At 41.9% G+C, this 20,662-nt stretch overlaps 1 protein-coding gene across 1 annotated transcript in view; it reads left to right on the top strand.

Moving 5' to 3' along the window:
- Positions 1–18,720, top strand: part of ARHGAP42 (Rho GTPase activating protein 42) — a 314,057-nt gene extending 295,337 nt beyond the window's left edge. Inside the window, exons 18-24 of the mRNA XM_043896938.1 lie at positions 638–797; positions 1,988–2,132; positions 3,413–3,793; positions 4,156–4,312; positions 6,294–6,356; positions 17,618–17,697; positions 18,198–18,720. Coding sequence (XP_043752873.1) covers positions 638–797; positions 1,988–2,132; positions 3,413–3,793; positions 4,156–4,312; positions 6,294–6,356; positions 17,618–17,697; positions 18,198–18,286 — 1,075 coding nt within the window. The 3' untranslated portion in view covers positions 18,287–18,720. The remainder of the gene's footprint in view (positions 1–637; positions 798–1,987; positions 2,133–3,412; positions 3,794–4,155; positions 4,313–6,293; positions 6,357–17,617; positions 17,698–18,197) is intronic.
- Positions 18,721–20,662: the final 1,942 nt, after the last annotated feature.

Genomic DNA, 20,662 nt, shown 5'->3' with positions numbered 1-20,662 from the left:
GGGACCTCAGGGAGACTCTTGCCTTGTAGTCAGGAGATCTAACTTGAGACAAAACTCTGTGTCCCTAATTTGCTGCGACCTCAGGTACATCATGCTTACTTTAGGAGCTTTTCTTTTTAAAATCTGTACAGTAGGAAAAACTGACTTCTTGGAGAAATAAGTACAGTGTTATCTGTGAAAATGTTTAGCAGTAGTTTCTTAATAATGTGTTTGGTAAGTCCAAATATAATCTCAGCCAGTCTACTTTTAACCCTTTGTTCTAAAAGAATATACTTCCATAGGTTTTGCCAAATAGCTGGTAGTGTCCCGAGGGCAATTGTACTTGATTTAAGAAAATAAGACTTTTTTTTTTCCTTTAAGAGATTAATCTTAGTAATCATGTTTTATTGTGCTAATGTTTATTAACTTTTTACATCTATTTAGACTATACCCCCCTAATGCCAGCTGGTAGTGGCTGAACCTGACTATTTGAGAAATTTAGTCTGTAGTGGCATATTTACATCTTATGTATCATATTTACTGTATCATACATACATAAAATGTATTATATTTACATCTTACCATTATTTGGTAGACGAGAACATTCCATAATTATTAAACATATAACTTAAAATATTTTTGTTGCTTTTATTTGCAGAGTGTCCCTACACAGTCAACAAAATCTCATGACAGTCTCAAACCTTGGTGTCATATTTGGTCCAACTCTAATGAGAGCACAGGAAGAAACTGTGGCTGCCATGATGAATATTAAGTTTCAGAATATTGTGGTTGAAATTCTGATAGAGCACTATGAAAAGGTAGGCTGGATTTTCACGTGGAAGTATAAAGTTTTGTTATCTTGTTTCCAAGAAGGAATTTTGCACTTGTATCATCTGTGATCTCATTGTGCTCTCAGGCTCCTATATGGGGTCAGTCTTATAAATTTTGTATAAATTATTTATGCGGACTTTGCTTTTCTTTTTTTCTTATTCAGTTTTTAAATACTTCTCAAAAATCCTCTAGGTAGATGGTTTCCCTTCTTTCTACATCATTAGCTTGTCAATATTTTCTTCTTTAGTATTTACATAATGAGGTTTTTACTCAGTATTCAGAAAATACTTTAGAATCACTTTATAATTAAGTCTATTGTAACTTTTTTTATCTCTTTTGAATTAGATTCTCATTATACAGAAGAACTAATATTTTAGATAAAAATCAGAGAACAGTCTTGAAATCCTCTCTATATCCAGTCACTAAGCAGGCTTTCTTTAGGAGTGAGATCTTAGAATAATTATGAAAGTGAGAAAATGGGAAGACCAAAATGATCTGATTGTTAAGCAAACTCAGCCATCGAGGGGCTAAACATTGTGATTTATTTATGTCTGACACCGTCCCTGTGGGAGGATGGGGGTGCCTCTTTCCTTCCCAGTTGCTTTCTAGTGCCTATAGGAGGATAGTCTTGGAGCCTTGCTCAGACTGAAGTGCTTTCACAACCCTGGAGTCCACAGCTGCCTCTTATAGCCGTGCTCAGACGCCTGCTTGCAGCTCGTCACATTCTCCGCAGCTCAGGGCCAGTAGCATGCCAACACCTTCTGAGAAGCAAGGGGCTGCTAGCTGGGGAATGATAACAGCAGGGTCCTCTTCCCCTCAGGTTATGTTCAGGATGAAGGGGAAGAGTGACTGTAACAGTGAAAAGAATCAGCATGTCTTGACATAGATATTCGTTGCCATTTGAAACATTTCTTAAAGATATTGGAAAATCTGAATTTCACTGCTGGGGAATAGGGAAAAATAAAAAACCCAGAGGAGAAACATTATTCAGTGTAAATGGAAAAGAAACTTGTAATTGCTCTAGAAGGTTTATTTCTTGTATCAAGTGTCTCTTGCCAGGCAACTGATTCAGGAGCATAGAGTTCTAAGATCATTTAATAACACTCAAAGTTTATTTTATGATGAGAATGTCAGTGTCACCCTTCTGTTGACCTCAGTCCATTTTTCTTCCATGTAGATTTTTCACACTGCCCCAGACCCCAGCATCCCTCTTCCTCAGCCTCAGTCTCGATCCGGATCCCGGAGGACACGTGCAATCTGCCTCTCCTCAGGCTCCCGGAAGCCCAGAGGGAGGTATACTCCGTGTTTGGCAGAACCTGACAGTAAGTGCCCCACCCTCAGGGAGATGCCGTCTTTGTTAATTCAGCTTTATCCTACCTTATGGGCAATTAGGTAGAAAGAGAAAATGTCCTTACTGACGCAGTCTCCCAACACCAGCCCCCTCCACCACATTTAAATATTCAACGTCACGATAGACCTTGGACAAACCAATTCATTCCTGCTGCAAAGGGAAAAAAAAATAGTTTTTGCCCAGTGCCCTTCTTTCCTGTAGCTGTGATTAAGTAAAATACATCAGGTGCTACTTTGTAGCAGCTTTTGTCCCTTTGTCAAAGTGGTCCGGAAGAAAGCCAGAGAGTCTGGCCCAGGCAGTCACTTTCATTCTTTCAGTCTTTCACCTTATGTTCCTAAAGCATCATCTCTAGGGTATCAAAGTGTCTGAAAGAGAGAGAAAGGAAATAAAAAGAGATTCTGCACCACACATTATCCCTAACTTACTATTCTGAGCCAAGTCCTACCATAAGGTGGGTGGTAGCTTCAGCGCAAAGCATGTGTTCAACTTTGGCCATTTTCGTTTTATTTTGTACACCCAGCCCTCTCCCTCCACCCTCAGTTTTCCCCACAATTGGTGTTTAGATGTAGTATTTGAAAACTCCCTTACTGCTTCTCTGATGTTTTTTCTTATACCTTAACTTTTAGAAACATTAAAAAATACACCCAGTTAAATAGCAAGTTTTCTTATGTTGCTATACTCTTAGCAAGGAAAGGAAAGAAATCCTTTCCTATTTTCTTCCATAAGCTTTCCTTTTAAAAATTGTAAAACAAATTGATAAAAATAAAAATTGTGGAGCTGCTGACATTTAATAGCACCTTTACTACCAGGAGGACTCAGATACATGGTAACTCAGAATCACCTACGATCAGAAGAGCAGAAGGCAGAAATACGTCTCAATATTCCCCCTTTTCATTGATTTCTTACTATGTCATCAAGGCATCTTGCTTCTCCTACTGGTGAATCCTGTTTCTGCAGCACATTTTGTCTGATTTCAAGTCAGCCTGCTGATACTTCAAGAAGCAACATGATTTCATAGGGGCACATAGACAGCCTCCCTTGAATGATGTAGAAAAAGTGGGTTCACCGAGTTCAGACGAATGCTTTAAAGCCTCTCTGCACAACTAAGACAGTTCTGTAAGCCAGGTCTAGCGCTGCAGTGGGGCGAGGTGGCCGCGGAGCGCTGGGGAGGCTGTGGACAGAAGGGCCTGGCGGTGCAGGTCTGACTGCGAGCCCCTGTCCCTGACGCTCCCGTCTCTGCCCGACCCCCAGGCGACTCCTACAGCAGCAGCCCCGACAGCACGCCCATGGGGAGCGTCGAGTCCCTCTCCTCCCACTCCTCCGAGCAGAACAGCGCCATGAAGCCTGCCTCCTGCCCGCCCAGGGAGAGGTCTGCCGGGATCCCGTGGATTGCGGCCCCATCGCCCAGCAACGGACAGAAGAGCCTTGGTCTCTGGACCACGAGTCCCGAGTCAAGTTCTCGAGAAGACGCAACCAAAACGGACGCGGAATCAGACTGCCAGAGCGTCACCTCCGTCACCAGTCCCGGGGACGCGTCCCCACCCATCGACCTGGCCAAGAAGGGGCCCTATGGGCTCTCGGGACTGAAAAGAGCCTCGGCTTCCTCCCTCAGATCCGTCTCTGCGGCTGAAGGTAAGCCAGGATGGAGCGTCGGCTAGTGCCCTGTCTCTGCGTCACCTACTGGCTTGTTGAGCGTGATGACTCAGGAGGGAGGCTTGAACAGCGAGGCAAACGGTGCTTCTCCGCTTTGTCCCTGGGCTGGGAGCTTGAAACCTCCTGTGTGCTGTGACTTTCCCTCTCTGAGCGGTGATGCTTTGCAATTACTTCCGATTGTGATCTTCCCTGAGTGACGGGCTGCTGGGCCCAGAGAACATTCTGTGCCTTCTCATTTGGACGCAAAGAAAACGACTTCCTTTTGTTACGTGCATGGACTGTGTTATTGCTATTATTTTGTCTAATAGCACCTCGCCTGTTTTCTTGGGCTTTCTTTTCAGGAAACAAGAGCTACAGCGGATCCATTCAAAGTTTAACTTCCATAGGTTCCAAAGAGACACCCAAAGCCACGCCAAACCCAGATCTGCCTCCAAAAATGTGCAGGAGGTTAAGGCTGGACACCGCCTCCAGCAACGGCTACCAGCGCCCCGGCTCCGTGTAAGTGACAGGGTGCTTGTTGGGCGTTTTCTGTGTCTCCCGTGGGTACACAGGGCTTGAACGTGTGCAAAAGAACTCTCGGGATTCCCACAGCCAAACGCTCATCCGTAGAGTGGGTACCACCAACTTCTGCAGGACCCTATCCTCTTCTGCAAGTGGTGTGAATGTTAGTACACACTTCAGGCGCTTTCCTTAGAAGCAGGCTTTCCTTAAGAACATGAAAGCCATGTATAATATAGTGGTTTGGAGTCTGGAAACTAAACACCCACCACTCTGCTATTGGGACTGCCCGTATCCTCAGTCCTACCTCTTTGTTAGAAATACAGCTGTTTTCTAGCCGGGGTGGTCTCCTCTTCTCTCCATTCATCTCCCCAACCTGAATACTCACTGACTTAAACAATTCCTGGAGAACAGGGAGTGGGAAAGGCAAGAGAGTGTGCTTCTAAGAGAAGGATACGACCCTGAAGTGTAAAGGCCGGGAGGGTCGGGTGTGTAGACAAGAACAGTGAGGGTGCAGATGGGAGAAAGTGGGGAGTGGGGTAAGTATGGAATCAGAATCCAAAGAGGAGAGTTCTTCCTCCTTTTCATCTTAATGTTTCAACTTTCGCTGCAATTTTCCAGATGCGGCATGAGCTATTGCTGAGTATCCTTGTACATGTTACTTATTTTAAGGACCACAGTGTCCTCCTGCAGGAGGCAGTATCAACTTTGTTTTACAGATGATGGGCAGTCAGGGAGGCAGTCCACACTCACTCGGCTAGTAAGTGGCGGAGCTAGGCTTCTAACCCAGGGTTCTCCAATTGAGTCTGTGCTGTTCCTCTTACGCCACGTCCAGTTGTAATATGGCGGTGGTGCTGGCCTCTTAATTATCCACTGAAAGTCCAGGAAGACATTTCACTAAGCCTGCTTCCATAGGAACAACGTCTTACATTCATTCATTCATCCCATTAACAAGAACCTTTGGTTTCAGAGGGAGTTTCACATACGTTCTCTCTCATGGTCACAAATCCAGCTCCCACAATATAGGCAGATTTTGTGTCAGTTTGTCTTTCCCTGGTGTGTATAGTTCTAGGCCTTAAGGGAAATGAATTTTAAGCCAAATGTGTAAAGGGAGATGAGAAAATATAAACTTTATTCTTTGTGAGGGAAAGAGAAGAGCTTATATTTTGTGATTTACTGATAAAATAGAACTTAAATTGTAGAGTGTTTGTTCTGAGTTAGATGTAAAATGATCCTGCAGATTATCAAATGACTCAGTTCTGAGAGAAAAGTTTGTCAGTTTAAGAAATAAGGTAGATTTTAAATATTCAGTTCATTAAAACATCATTCAAATAAATTTATATTCTCTTCTAGTAAATATAGGAACTTATCTAGTTAGCTGGGTTACATTAGTTTTCGTTCTTTTCATTCTACCCTATAGGCTTACTTTTCATATGTTGCCTTTCCCGTGTCATGCTTTGAAACAAGACTTGAATCCACAAATTTACTTGTTGGTCATATTTTCAGATTTCTCTCTTTTCACTTTATAGGAAGTATGTTCAAGTATTTTAAAAATACATGAAACAGTTTTTGGATTTGTTTTGTCTTGACTATGAGAGTATAAAGCAGCTCTTGTTTTATCTTGTTGATGTGACTCTTCCCTCGTGGCTCCATGGAGTCAACAGCAGGACTTCCAGGAGTGGAGTGGGAGATAAAAGCTTCCTTTTCTTCTGCTCCCACAGTTTTCTGAGGTGCAAAAAATGCAGACAGTGTGATCCCCAGAGGAAGGAGATGCAGGTTTATTCCCATCTGGTATTCAGTGAACGAGACACTAGATCTGAAACTTACTTCTGTATTAGAACTTAAAACAATTAAAATTCAGTTCATATTTTGGGGCAAATTTTAACTCATTTTTTTTGTTTGGTTAACTGCTAGCTCTGATTTTCACTTTGAGCTGTGAAATGCATTTTAATGAAACTTGCATTTTGAAATTGTTTTTCAGTGTGGCAGCAAAGGCCCAACTATTTGAAAACGTTGGTTCAGTTAAGTCAGTTTCTTCTGGACGGTAAGTTCTCAACTTTCCAGTAAAAAAATAAAAAAGAAATAGTGGTGACATGGTTTTGTGTTGATGTGGCAGGTCATCTTTGACTGCTCTGCCCCTCACTTCTGCAAATGGTCAAATTCACGTCTGCTGTCTCTTGGCAGGGGAATAAATGGTCATGACCATATACATACACAGCATGTAGCATCTCAAGAGTGTTACTGCAGTACCTTGTTTGTTAAAACCTTCACAAAGGAAGAGTTCTAAGCAAACAGGTTTTCTAAAAGACAAGTTGAAATAACTCTTTGTACACCAAAGACTTTTTTGATGACAGTTTGTGGAAAATTTTCAAATGTATATTTTGGTCTTGGAAAATTTAATGCATTTTTTTTTTTTTTTCTGGAAGAAGCTTCATGAACATGCACCAAAGACTGCATACATTTTCTTTTTTTTTAACTTTTAATTTTGTATGATACTGGAGTATAGCCAGTTAACAAACGATGCTGTGATAGTTTCAGCCACATGTACACGTGTCCATTCTCCCCCAAACCCCCTCCCATCCAGGCTGCCACGTGACATTGAGCAGAGCTCCCTGTGCCGGACACTAGGTCCTTGTTGATTACCCATTTTAAATATGAGTGTGTGCATGTCCATCCCAGGCTGCCTCACTGTCCCTTCCCCCTCCTTCTCCCCCCCACCCCCAGCAACGATAGGTTCATTCTCTAAGTCTGTTTTGTAGGTAAGTTCATTTGTGTGATTTCTTTTTCGATTCCACATCTGAGGGATGTCATACCATGTCTTCCCTTCTCTGGCGGACTTGCTTCTCTCGGTGTGACAGTCCCTAGGTCCGCACTGTGCTCATTCTTCGTGGCCCCCGTGGCGCTGCAGAGCTGATTACCCCAGGCAGCGCTGCTGTTTGAGTGCTCCGCGCCATTCAGGGTTTTCAGATTTTACCTTCTGCTCCATTGTTAACAGGATATGAATTATTATGTCTTGCTGCTATTCATTTGCTTGCTTCTAAGGTTCCTGCTTCCTCTCCTCTTACTACAAATTGATTCTCTCATCTTTGTTAGACTTTGGTTTTAATTTTGAATATGTCTAAGCTAATGGATTTTTTTTTTTTTTACCATCAGCAACTAGTGCATGTCACAAGTATTTAATAAATGCTTTTTGAAAGGGAATATAAATGAGAACATTTGAAGGACCAACCTAGATTTTTTTGTTTTTTGGATGTACCCAGGAAATTTTGAGCTGGCCACAACCAGCTACTTGAGGCTGTGAAGGAAAGGAGTCAGATATGATTAAAGTATTACTATATAGTTCTTTTAGAAGTTATTCAGCCATAGCATTTTTATTGACCTTGTAAAAGTATGTGGACCTTTTCAGCAGTTCTTAAGCACCTACACAATATAAGGCTTGTCCTACTTACTAGAGACAACAATAAACTTCAAACTCTGTTTTCGAAAGCTTAGCGAGCACACCCGTAAATTAGTGTTTTTAGAGGAGAGCCACTTTGGTGTCTTACTGATGGTTAATGCCTTGAATTTATATAGTAAATCCCGGCATACTTGCATGTACCTTACCTCCATCTTCTGCCTTTTTATCAAGGCAAGGTGAAGACTAGGCACTGTGCACGTCAGAACAAGCATTTCCCTGAAACTATCACCACTGTCAGGCCTTAATATAAGGAATTTAACCTTGCTACCTTCTGTCTTGCAAAAATGATTGAATTGCTCCACTAGATGGAGCCCTTTTATTAGGAAATGCTAAACAATCTATTAAGTACTGGAATCAAAGAGATAATCTTTTAAGAGCTTGAAGACAGCAAGGTATTAATGAAATAAATTAGTATGACAGTAAATTAATGAAGCTGTTATACAGTAAGTTTACTTACATGTTCAACACTCATCCTATGCATTTAAAACATACTTTTACACTCCAAATACTCTAAATCCACTTCTAATAAGCTGTCAGCATAAATTTAGAGCTCACTCAGTGACACACTGAAGATTAAGTCTTAGTCCGCAGTACTTGTGGACGGTGTCATAACTTTTCACCTGTCCTTTTATTTTGCTTAACCTTGTATGCCTTTATGCATTTAGGTAAAATAGCTGCCTCTTTAGGCCTTCAAAGGGGAAGCTTAAGTGGCACATCCCTGTACAGACTGTGTGTGCCCAGTGCCTTTGTTGGAAGAGGTGGGTTTGACGTGGACCCGAGTCATCTCTTTTCTCAGGATGTGCTGGCCGCTCTCAGCCTGCTCAGGGTTGTGGCTGATGCTGGAGGAACCAGAGCCTCCGCAGAGTGTGAGTGAGGCTGCTTCTCTGCTCAGGGACCATCACTGCCCTGCCAGGGACCGGGACTGATCTCACTTTCATGGAGCAGAAGCCCTGATGGTCTGGCCTGACCTGGCTCTGTCCCCTTTAAAGTGAAGTCACTCAGTCATGCCCAACTGTTTGGGCCCATGCAAACCTGGGGACTGTAGCCCGCCAGGCTCCTCCGTCCATGGGATTTCCCAAGGCAGAATACTGGAATGGGTTGCCATGTCCTTCACCAGGGGATCTTCCTGATCCAGGGATCGAACCCAGGTCTCCAGCATTGCGGGCAGACTCTTTACTGTTTGAGCCACCAGGGAAGCCCTGTACCCCTGAGGTGTGTTTTCCTGTCTCCCTGCATCGGGACCCTTGCCCCTGAGATGCTAACGCAGGTGGGGCTCAGGCTGACTCCCAGCCCACGTCAGCTGCAGACCGAGGCCCAACGCGCTGTTTGTGCAGACACCCATGGGTCTGCTCGGACACAGCCTCTGGTGCAAGCCCCATTTGTTCCTCACGGCTGCTCACCAGCTGACTTCACAGGGTCGGCAGGGCCCACGTGGACCCTGTGTGCATGGGGTGGGGTGGGAAGGAGCCGTGGTAGGACGGCCACTGTCAGTGGTCTGGGTAGCTTCTGATCCACTGCTGGAGTAGGCGCTCTGCCCCCCAGGCTCTGCCGGGCCCTGGCTCACCTGTGCACCCCACAGTCAAGTCTCTTCCCGAGTCACGGGAGAAATCCAGCACTGTGCTGGAATGTGGAGTCAGTGGCGATGGAGCATTAGCTTGGCTTGAGCAAGGAGATCACAGGAAACCCTGCAACCGCGAGGGTCGACCTGTCTCCTTCCTGCCCCTCCCAAAAGGAGTCAGGCTTCCCCCAGCCCTCCAGCCAGCCAGGGTTTCTCTCCTACTCAAGACCTCAGGACTGGGGCCCCCAGGCTGTGGCTCACTTCCTGGACGAGTCTAGGACAAGTCCCCACTCAGGGGCACGAGTCCCGATTCAGATGCTTTTCTTCCCTTCGTTACGTGTGTATGTTTCAGCCTGGGTTGTACAGGAGTTCTTCTGCCAGTTTCTGGTTAGTTTTCAGTGAGAACTGTTCCACATGTAGATGTAGTTTTGGTGTGTTCACAGAGGGAGATGAGCTCCACATTCTCTTACTCTGTCACCTTGGTCTGAACTCTGGAAAATACACTTTTTTAATCTATAAAGTGAAGGTCATTATTCCCTTTTTGACAGATTATCAGTGTAGGAAGCAATGTATTTGAAGTACACAGTCAGCTGTCCATATACTGCCTCTGCAATAATAGCTAATATTGTTATAACTATTATCATTGAAACTACTTAAGGTATTCAAGCCTTTAATTAATATATATTGGGTATTTGGACATTTATCAGTCACTTGAAACCCTTTTGTACCATTAAATACAACTGAACAACAAAAGTTGAGGATATTTCCCTTACTGACCTCCCACAATACCTATTTTGATTTCCTTCTAGGGAACTTAGGGTACTCTTGAATTTCAGGACCTCAAAGAAGGATGAACCAGTAGTGGGTCGTAGGGAGACCAGCCATTATGGGAAAGAGCCCACAGTTGGGAGATTTTAGTGGATGGTCTTGAGCAACAGAAAAGTAACACTTCTGCATTGACTGCGGCTCTGGGAGTCATTGAGCAAAGAGCTGATCTAATCAGTGATGCACTTGGTCAGATAAATTGAGCTGGCTTCTCTAGGAGGTTGTTGATGGGGAGAAAACCATTTAAGATGGAACAGGTGATATTTAAAAGACCTTAATTAGGGCATTAACAAAAGCATGATAAACTGTAAGGAGAATTTTATGGATAGAACTAGAGTTGAGCAGTTGCTTTGATATTGGGAATGAGAGACAGGTAAAGAAGATTCTAGGTTTTTAAGACTGACTGCAAGAAAGAATGGTGATTTAGCTTCTGAGTTCAGCTTGTGTGAGTACATAGAAGGGCAGGGAGAGTTTTAGCCTCATTGTCTGAGAAGTCTGAGGAGCACTGAGAGGCAGTTAGAGACCTGCAGCTGGAGCCAGGAGAGCATGAAGCTTGATGCCATTTGAGAAACTTGTGCAGAGCGGCCACACTGCGTAGATGAAGGTGGGGTTACCCAGTGTTGGGGCTTCCTGCATGGGGGAAATGGCCTGTGAGCACTGGTTTCATTTAAGGGTCAGGCAAAAAAGGTGAAGGAATGATCATGAGGAGAAAGCCAGGTCAGTGAGATGGATGCTAACCAAAGATCAAGGAGATCATTAGAGGAAGGCATTGGTTTTTACCTCTAAGACCTCACTGGAAACCTTTCAGAATTTGGGTTCAGTGGGGTGGGAGGGGCCGCTTTCTCTGTCAAAGGAACTTGTCATGCCAGACTTGTTAAAATGAAGATTCTTGAATTTGCTCAGACTCTATACACCATAGTATCTGAGACTGAGGCCTAGGGAATATGTATTTTTGACAACTTCCCCAAGTGATCCTTATGTATATCAAAACCTTTGAGAGCCATTGGAATAGAGAAAAATGCCATAGTACTAAATGTTTCTCTCAACCTATAAAATGCTTTCAAGAGGCAAATGGAGCTAGGCTCTGTCTCAGCATTACAAAAGCCTGTGGAAAACAGGACCCATAAAGCTCTCACCTCCATCTCAATCAGGTACAGTTGGGCAGTGGGGAAATACACTTTAAAGTAGTATAATTTAGGCAAGGTATACCAATATCTTCTGAAGGTTTAATTGAGAATTACATGCTTGAGAAATAAGAGAATTAAGAATTGAGTGCTTGACTCATTATAAGCAGTCAGATTTTCTGTTACAATAATCTAAAAACAATCTTTTTTTTATGATTACAAAGCAAGCCTCAGCACAGTCTTCTCGTCTAGTGAGTTTGACTGTTTAAAAGCTGAGGGAACTTCCCTGGTGGTCCAGTGGCTCTGATTGTGCTCCCAGCGTAGGGGGCCCAGTTTAATTCCTGGCTAGATAACTTGATGCCGCAACTAAAACTGAAGATCCCACTTGCCACAGCTAAGTCCTAGCACAGCTGAATAAATAAATACACAATTTAAAATAAATAAATAAAAGGCTGTAGGTCACTGGTTCAGAGCACAGTGACTCATGTGAGACACACATAAGATAGAACACTCATAAGGAAGACAAAGGAAGCCATGGCTATTAAGAATAGCTTAATTTTTCTTTTTTTTAAGAGAATATGGAGAATACTAAAACACTAAAAAAAGTGAATGAAAACCACCACTCGTTTCATCCCCTAGAGAGAACTGCATTTTGATGCACAGGCATCTAGTCTTATCAGTTGACAGTGGTTCTCAAAAGTTTTGGGTCTCAAAACAACTTACACAATTAAAAAACTTACTGAAGATCTCCAAAGAGCTTTTGTTTGTGTGAGTTATATCTATTAATACTTGTGGTATTAGAAATTTAAACTGAGAAAATTTTAAATGTTTATGAATTTATTTAAAATAAAAATAAGTTCATATAACTAAAATATAACAATAGCACTGTGTAGATGTGATTGTTCACTCTTCATTAACAGTCAGCTGTTATTAATAGAAGTGATTTTCTCAGTGACATTATCTTGAGATTTTACAGATGACATTTAAGTGGACTCACCAGGTATGCACTAGGTCAGCAATCAAGAGATGTAGGTTTTAGCCTGACTGCCATAATGTTAATTTCTCTTGACCTTCATTTCCACATTATAGAGGTTAGACCAAAGAAATATGTAAGTTTCCTTTCAAAATATAAATTCATTATATGACCGAAGTCATCTGGATGATCACAAGACCCCCAGTATATGGGGATCACTGTTTTCTGTAACACCTAGTTAGAAAGTTTGTGTGCCTACCCCTAAGGTCATGATAGGGTCTCACCTTCCCATTTCTTCCCTCTTCCAAAGGTCATATTTCTAAGACAACAGTTGTTTTCCCTCTTCCCCTGAGCTAAGCCACACAGAAGTCTGCTCCTCTGCTGTCCCCATGCACCCCCCGAGCTGCAGTCAGCCTCTGTCCCTTAACAATGCTCATCGCCTGGAACTTGTATTTCATCCCCTAAACTTGCATTTCATCCCCTAAACTGGCCTTATTTTACGTTTCTGCAGATCTCCTAAATATCTGCCATGAGAGTGTCAGTCATTCAGTCGTGTCTGACTCACGACCCCATGGCTATAGCCCTCCAGGCTCTTCTGTTCATGGGATTCTTTAGGCAAGAACACTGGAGTGTGTTGCCATACCCTTCTCCAGGGATCGAACCTGGGTCTCCTGCATGGCAGGCAGATTCTTTACCAACTGAGCCACCAGGGAAGCCCTAATATCTGACATGGTGGGAAATAAATGGATCCTCATACACGTTCCATTAGCTGTCAGAGCAGTGCCTCTCAGGTCCCGCCTGCCCCTCCTTCCAGATTCCCTTGAGAGCACTTAGAGACCCACTCCTCTGTAGAGAGCACAGAAAAAGACCCAGGAAGGTGGTGCTCCTGGTGTTCCTCTTACCATGGTGCCCAACAAAGTAGACGCTCAACAGAATTGCTGGGTAAATAGATAAAATACACATTTTAATTTTAAAAGACTTTGTTCGTATGTTCAGTTCATTTTTATTAGAGTTGCAATATTCTTTCTTTGACATGGCAGCTTTAACTCTACAAGCTCCCATGAGAGACTTGTAGCTTTGAGGCATCCAACACTCAGATATCCAAGCCAGAAACAGCTCATTTTTGTTGACAAAAACCTAAGAAAAGGGTGTGTAACTAATTTTAAAAAATCTCCAACCAATGACCAAGAAGCAAGTGTGTGCTTATTGCATTATTTATAAATGTTTATTGCAGATTATCTTGGGCAGTTGAGAGGTCTTGCTGGTGACTAATTTTTCTGTAAAGTATTTGCCTTACCTCCTAATACTGCTCCTGTGTGTGTTCCTCTGTAGGTTTATTCATAATAACTACCTACTAATTCATTGAATTTGGTGTATTTTATTAAATTCTCTACTGATGAACACTTAGATTGTTGCGATCTGTTTGTTTTTAACTTTGCTGTTGTGTATGTTACTTCTTTGCTGCGCTTCTGACTATATCTTCTTCTCCCCTCAGAAGTACATTCCTGCTCTCTTCAGAAGTGAAATTCTTAGCATACAAAATGTGTATGTGAGAGACGGCAAGTGTGTGTGTGTGTCGTTGTTAAGTAGCCCTTCAGAAAACATTGTATCAGTTTTGATTTGGTGAATTTTTTATTTTGCTTATGATTAAGATGAGCCTTGTGAATTTCTCACACTGACCTTGTCAAACCTGTATAAGTCCACTCGTTCACATTAGACAGTGTTTAGCATTAGGAATGGGGCTTGTGAACAGATCATCTTCAAAACTATAAGGGAAGAAATGGGCTTTCAGGATAGCAAGCATCATTACCTTACTCTCCAATGCAACAGAAAGTAGGATCCTCAAAATCCTTTTCAAAGGATATTACAATCTTGTGAACAGACTCAATAGGTGACAGTGTTATTTTCACATCTTCTTCAATACACCAAGACAGTAAAAGAAAAAGCATTAGCACCTGGAAAGAAAACTTCACTGTCATAGAATTCTACATTAAATCATCAGAGCTCTGAACTGAGCTGTAACCTGTAGTTACAGATCTCAGTGGAAGAAAATTATAGTTGTTTAAGTCACATGCACTGATAATTGGAAAGTTGTAACAGATATTACTTTGTGCGGTGTATTTTGACACATTTAACAGTATCCATTCATTTAATGATATTGTTCTGCGTGTGTTCCCTCACCATCCAGTCTCATACAATACTCTAAGTACACTCATATCTGAAATATTATTATAAATTAATTAGGTTGCATTTGAAGTATGAGATATATCAGTGCAAGAATTACTATATCTTAATCATTTCTATAACTCTAGAATTTGTTTCCTTATGTATCTCTTAATTTATTTTAATGATTCAAGGTAATAAGATAGTATTTATTGGTGGAAATCATTGCTGCTAGAAAATTTGACATTTTAAAAAGTCTTTATGTATTTTTAGAGAAATGGCTCTGCAACCTTCAATTGTATCAGATATCAGATAAAATTATTTTTTAATAAACATACCCAGTTTTATTTGTCAATCATATCTCAATGAAGCTCAGAAAAAAGAACAATCACCTAAGGTTATATTTTTTAAATAACAGCTCCCAACCCCCACCTCCACACCTGAGATTCTAGTGTAATAAGTCTGAGAATGGTCCCTAGAAAATGCATTTTTAAAAATTCAACATTATATAAGTTTCAGGTTTATAGCATAGTGATATAATAGTTTTGTACATTATACTCCATTTCAAGTTATTATGAAATAATGACTGTTTGCCCCTGTGCTATAAAGTATATCCCTGTTGCTTATTTATTTTATACAAGTAATTTTTATCCGTTAGTCCCCACCCCTGTTTGACCTGTCTCCCAGTTCTTCTTCCCACTGGTAACAACTATTTGTTCTCTGTATCTGTGAGTCTGTTTCTGTTTTGTTATATTCATTTGTTGTTTTTTTTCCTAAGATTCTATATATAAGTGATAGTGAAGAGTGTTTTTCTTTTTGTGAATATCAGATCAAGATACACCAGATTATATCAGATCAAATGAGTATACTTGACTGGAAGATTTATATGAACAATTAACGTTCTTTCTGCGTCAGGTCCCGAGTCTCATCCTCAGAAGTCTCCGTAGCTTGGCGGCACCCTCTCCTTGCCCCCAGCCCATGTCAGCCAGCACACCCACGTGCAGCATGCGCGTGGCTCCCCTTTACTGTGAAGCTCTGTCCTTCTCGGGGTGCGTCCACTTCATCAGCTCTTCCTTTAAGCCACGTTTAACTGGGAAGTGGGGTTGTGTGGGCTAGTGGTCGGTCCTTCTTAAACATGCTTGCTGCAGACCCTCCTAGCCAAGTTCTTGAAAGTACAGCCTGAGACCCACCTCATAAGAAAAAGACTCTGGGGGCAGGGCCATAGTTCTCCTCTCTAACCTTTCTGATCTTCAGTAGCCACTTGGAAACCCTGGTTTAGGTGACCAGCCTCATCCTGAAAGTATGGAGATAAGATCCAGAGTTTTGTTCCAACAGAGAAATGTAATCATCATGTTACACTGTTGCTTTGCGAGGATGCAAATGCAAATACTGCTGATGCTTCTTCGCAGATAAAGTATTGGGACCTCAGGCAGGAAAGACAGGGTACCTTGGAAATTTTAAAGGACTCATCATGTAGAAAGAGTCCATAGCAGGGGTCCCCAGCCTCCAGGCCATAGACCAGTGCCAGGCGGCAGCCTGTCAGGAAGGGCTGCATAGCAGGAGGTGAGCGTGGACAGCCAAGAGAAGCTCCATCTGTGTTTACATCTGCTCTCCCTTGCTCTCATTACCACCTCCCAACAGATCAGTGGCGGCTTAGTAAATGGAACGTGCTTAAATCATCCTGAAACCGTCCCTCACCCCCCACCCCCAGTCCATGGAAAAATCGTCTTCCATGAAGCCAGTCCCTGGTGCCAAAAAGGTTGGGACCACAGCATCTTCCCTTTTTTTTTTTAAATACTCATTCATTCAGCAGGTATTTACTGAGTTACTGTTTAGCATCAGGCATTGTTCACAGAGGTTGCATTCTGATTGGAAGAGAAGATAACTTTCTGTCCAACAATGACAACAGAATACCATTCAGACTTAAAACAGGGGAATGTGAAGTTGCCTGGGACGGTTTTAGAGTGTGTTGCAGGGAAGACCTGGCCTTCAGTGACGCTCAGGAGGTTTAAGGTAAAGTAGAAGGCCAGAGCTGAGTGAAGACCAGGAGGAATCTCAGCCGGCCCTGAGGAGGGAATGGGCTCGGCGTGTTTGAGGGAGAGAAGGCAGGCCAGTGTGACGCAAGTAGAGCAGGTGCATAGAGGCAGGTTCAGAAGAAGCAGGAGACCCCAGCAGGCGCCTGGTTGGGTACAGCGTGGAGGCCAGAGTTGGGAACCAGCTGGTGGGTGGTTTTCAGGGAAGTCCACGTGATCATCAAAACCTTTCAAACTGCCCTCTGGGTTGCTCTGTGTAGAATGGATGGCAAGGGGACAGGAGAGGAAAGAAACCCAGAGGATTTAGGAAGTTAGGGGGCCATTCCATGAGCTATGGTAGAGATGATCTTGGCTTGCACTCTGGCTGAAGTAGAGATGGTGAGGAGTGTAGTCAGGTCATTCGATGTTGCAGAGTAAAGGCGACTTCACTGATTAGGTGACTTGGTTAGCAGCCTCAGATGATGGCTTTTTAGTGTTAGCTCAGATCATTTTAAGGAGGTCTCATACAAAACTCGGAAATTCTGACTCCTATTTAAAAAAGCCAGAGTATCTGCCTACATGAAGACTGAATTCCCATATGGGAGCAGATGTCGGAGAGGAGTACTGGCTTCCCTTTTAAGAGCTGCGTATACTGTGGTTTACAAAGACCCGTCTCCATGTCCCCCTGACAGTGAGGCTGTTGTTGGATCCCCTTCATCATCAGCTTATCCTATTGTTTTTCTTATATCACGCCCACTTAATTTTCCATACCCTCTAGGCCTTTTAATATGTGGAGCTCACCTCTGATACTCTGAAATTAAAGTGGCAAGTAAATGCATCGTGCTTTAAGGTACCTGTGAACCCCTGTGGAGCTGGAAAATAGCCTCTTTAGCAGAATCCTAACAAATCCTGGCATTCTTTAAAACTAGCTTACTTCATTTGCTCTAAGCCAGGTGGTTACTCTTGGGAGCACTGCCTGGAAACACGAGAAAGGCTCTGGTTGTGCTGTCCGTGTGCGCTGGTTACACGGGCGTGTGCACTTTGTGAAATGCACTCATGCATGCTTCTATATGCACACTGTGTATATCATGCTTCAATCATAACTGAAAGCTAGTGTCATTTTTTAAGAATAGTGTCCAGTGCAAACATCCTTGAGTGTTGCGGTTTTCACAGATTGCCTCTTGCTCTTTCAGCCAAGCCAAAGCCATGTACTCCTGTAAAGCAGAGCACAGCCATGAGCTTTCCTTCCCACAGGGGGCGCTATTCTCCAACGGTAAGTCCACCCGTTCCCTGCGCTAAGGTTACCGTCCTGAAGGACACAGGAGCAGTCTAAAGTAACAACCAGGAGACTCAGGATCCAGCCCAGGCCTGCCTTTTGTAGCTGCACCAGTAAACACATCAGATTCCCCTGGAACAGATTTCCTCTCCTGTGTCAGAGAGAGAGCAAGTGAAAGTGTTAGTTACTCAGTGTGTCCGACTCTTTTCAACCCCTTGGACTATATGTAGCCCATCAGGCTCCTCCATCCATGGGATTCTCCAGGCAAGAATACTGGAGTGGGTAGGCATTCCCTTCTTCAGGGGATCTTCCTTACCGGAGTGATTGGTTATATGAATGCAAAAGGCATTTCCAGCTTTACAGGTCCTGTGACGTTGTTTTGACAAATTGAGTATATGCATATGATCTGATGTGGATTTTTAGCCATTTGTGTGTGTAATTATTTGAAGCTAATGTTGACTGAGTGGTATTTATTCATGTATTTTTATCTTTGCCAGTGTACCCATCAGTGGAACCAGGATGGTTGAAGGCAACTTATGAAGGCAAAACAGGACTCGTCCCAGAAAATTACGTTGTCTTCCTCTAATGCTATTTAGTGGATGGCAGTATCTTCATGGTATCCATGGTAACAAGTAATAAGTGCTATGATTTTATCTGACACAGATATAAGGATCAGCCCATTAAAATGAAAAATAATCCATTTCTAGTGAGTTTTCCACAGCAGAATATGTAGCTCCATTAACAGAAAGGGAAAAAAATGTTTAAGTTGTTTGCCATTCTTTTTTTATCTTGGGCTGATTTCTTATTTTGAAATAGCTTATCCCCATCCCCTGCTTTTTTTTTTTTTTTTTTAATAAGTAACTCTCCACAATGTCTCTTTAATAACATTTATAAAAATCTCAAATACTGTGTTAAGTACTACATCCCAGAAATTTGGAAACCAGAAATCTGCTATAAGACTTTTAAGACCTGCCCGTTACTGTCTGGTATTCTCTGAGAAACCTTGAAATCATTGCTAAAAAAATACTGCTTTTATATATGATTGTTTTGCTGGTCCTAAACATTTCAAGAAATAAGGTTTTTTTTTGACATAAGTTTATTTTTATTTGTTTACCAAGTAAATGATAATGTTCAAAAGCAGTAATGTATATGGTGTCTGTAAATGAAACCAAGTTAAGTCATACACTGATTCTGCTGTAAACACTCTGTCCAGCATTCCAGATGCCGTCTATGTGCTTAGAGCAGGGATCAGCAAACAACTTCTGCAGAAGCTTAATAGGAAATCCTTTGGGCTTGGCAGGACCTGTTGTCTCCATCACCCTGTTCAGACTGCCGTTGTAGTGGAGAGCAGTCACAGACAACATGTGAATGGGTGTGCCTGTGTATCAATACAGCTTTCTTTCGCGACGCTGAAATCTGAAATTGTGAATCTGTCATGCCATAAGATATTAAGCTTCTTTGACTTTAAAAAAAAAATCCATTTAAAAATAGAAATTTATAGCTGATGTGCCGTACAAAAGCAGGTGGCAAGCCAGATTTGACTTATGGGTCATGGTTTGCTGATCCCTGGTTTGGAGGATGTGTAAAACTGTCTGTATTACTTTGAGATTTTATGAAATTTTACTCCGTTAACATAAATACTGATAAGTGATATGCACATACCCTCTGCTAGAATCAGTATAGTGGTATCACAAATGTGTAATTACAATGATAGGAAAATGATGGAAAAGTACAGTATACAAGCATACAGCTTAAATTCTACTTGTTATTCTGTAATGTGTCCAAGGATTTTATTGATACCCTTTTGGCTCCAAATGATAAAGATGATGTATTAAGACAGTGGTTGGAACACTATGCCTTCTAAAGTCTATGATTAGTTGAGGCATAATCTTAACATAAAGGTACAGGATTCTTAAATTATTTTGAAATTATTTCATCATCTTTAGCAGGAATAAAGTCATATATAATTTTCCATTATGCCTTTCAATTTACAGCCTTTAGTAGAAATTTCACTGTATTTATAGAGCATAGAAATAGGTATTTACTATACATTTATATATACCATAATTGTCTGGTCATATGTTGACCACTTCTTCTATTATTTCTATTTAATAACCCTCATACTATTTCTAATATATCTGCATGTGGCAAAGAGCCTTTCTTCTCAAGATTCCCAAAAGCTGGTTCTCTGCCGTGGATTGCCACAGCACTGGCCCGCTTGGCCACAGTGTTGTACATGCTACTTCAAAGGTCTTCACTGTATAGACACTCAGGTATTGACTGTAGACAGTTCTTTTTACATGATACTGCTTTGTGATCTCCATCTCTTCTACTTTAAGTTAATGTTTCTAGAGTTAATAGGTTAAATTATATACATACACAACTATGCCTTGGAGCATTTATGCTTTTAAAATTAAAAATGGAATAATGGATTAGGATTTAGAGGTAAAGAAAATAACAGTAGGCAGAATTACAACCGGAAATAAATATCAGCATGGAAATAAAGGAATGGAAAATATTTAATGTTGTAAAAATCAGTAATATAATGAAAAAATCGGATACATTTGTCTCCTTTTTTTTTTTTTTTTTACCTGCTACTGTTGATTTTTGTATACTATGATTATGTGTTGCTAGAGCTTCTTGACCTCTAGATCCTTGGTGGTCCTTAGAAATTGCATTGCTGGCATCCTGACTGCCCTCTGCTGGAACAGAGGTGGTCTCTCTAGGGGACCTGGTTCTTCATCCACAGCACCCTCAATTTAAGCACCCTTGCTAGCATCTGGCATCCTGCTAAATTAAAGCCTCTTAAGGCAAATTGATTTTCTTTCAAAGACCAACTTGACTCTGAAAAGAGATTCAGAGTCCTTCTTCACTTGCTGCTGCAGAGAGAAATCTCAACCTTCATTTTCCTTTAACATGGCCAGCATGTTCCTGCCTCTGAGTTGTCTGTGAGCTAATTCTA

The sequence above is a fragment of the Cervus elaphus genome, chromosome 1 (assembly GCF_910594005.1).
Source record: "Cervus elaphus chromosome 1, mCerEla1.1, whole genome shotgun sequence".
NCBI lineage: Eukaryota > Metazoa > Chordata > Mammalia > Artiodactyla > Cervidae > Cervus > Cervus elaphus.
Note: the sequence above shows the minus strand (reverse complement) of the source record. Positions and strands in the feature narration are given on the sequence as shown.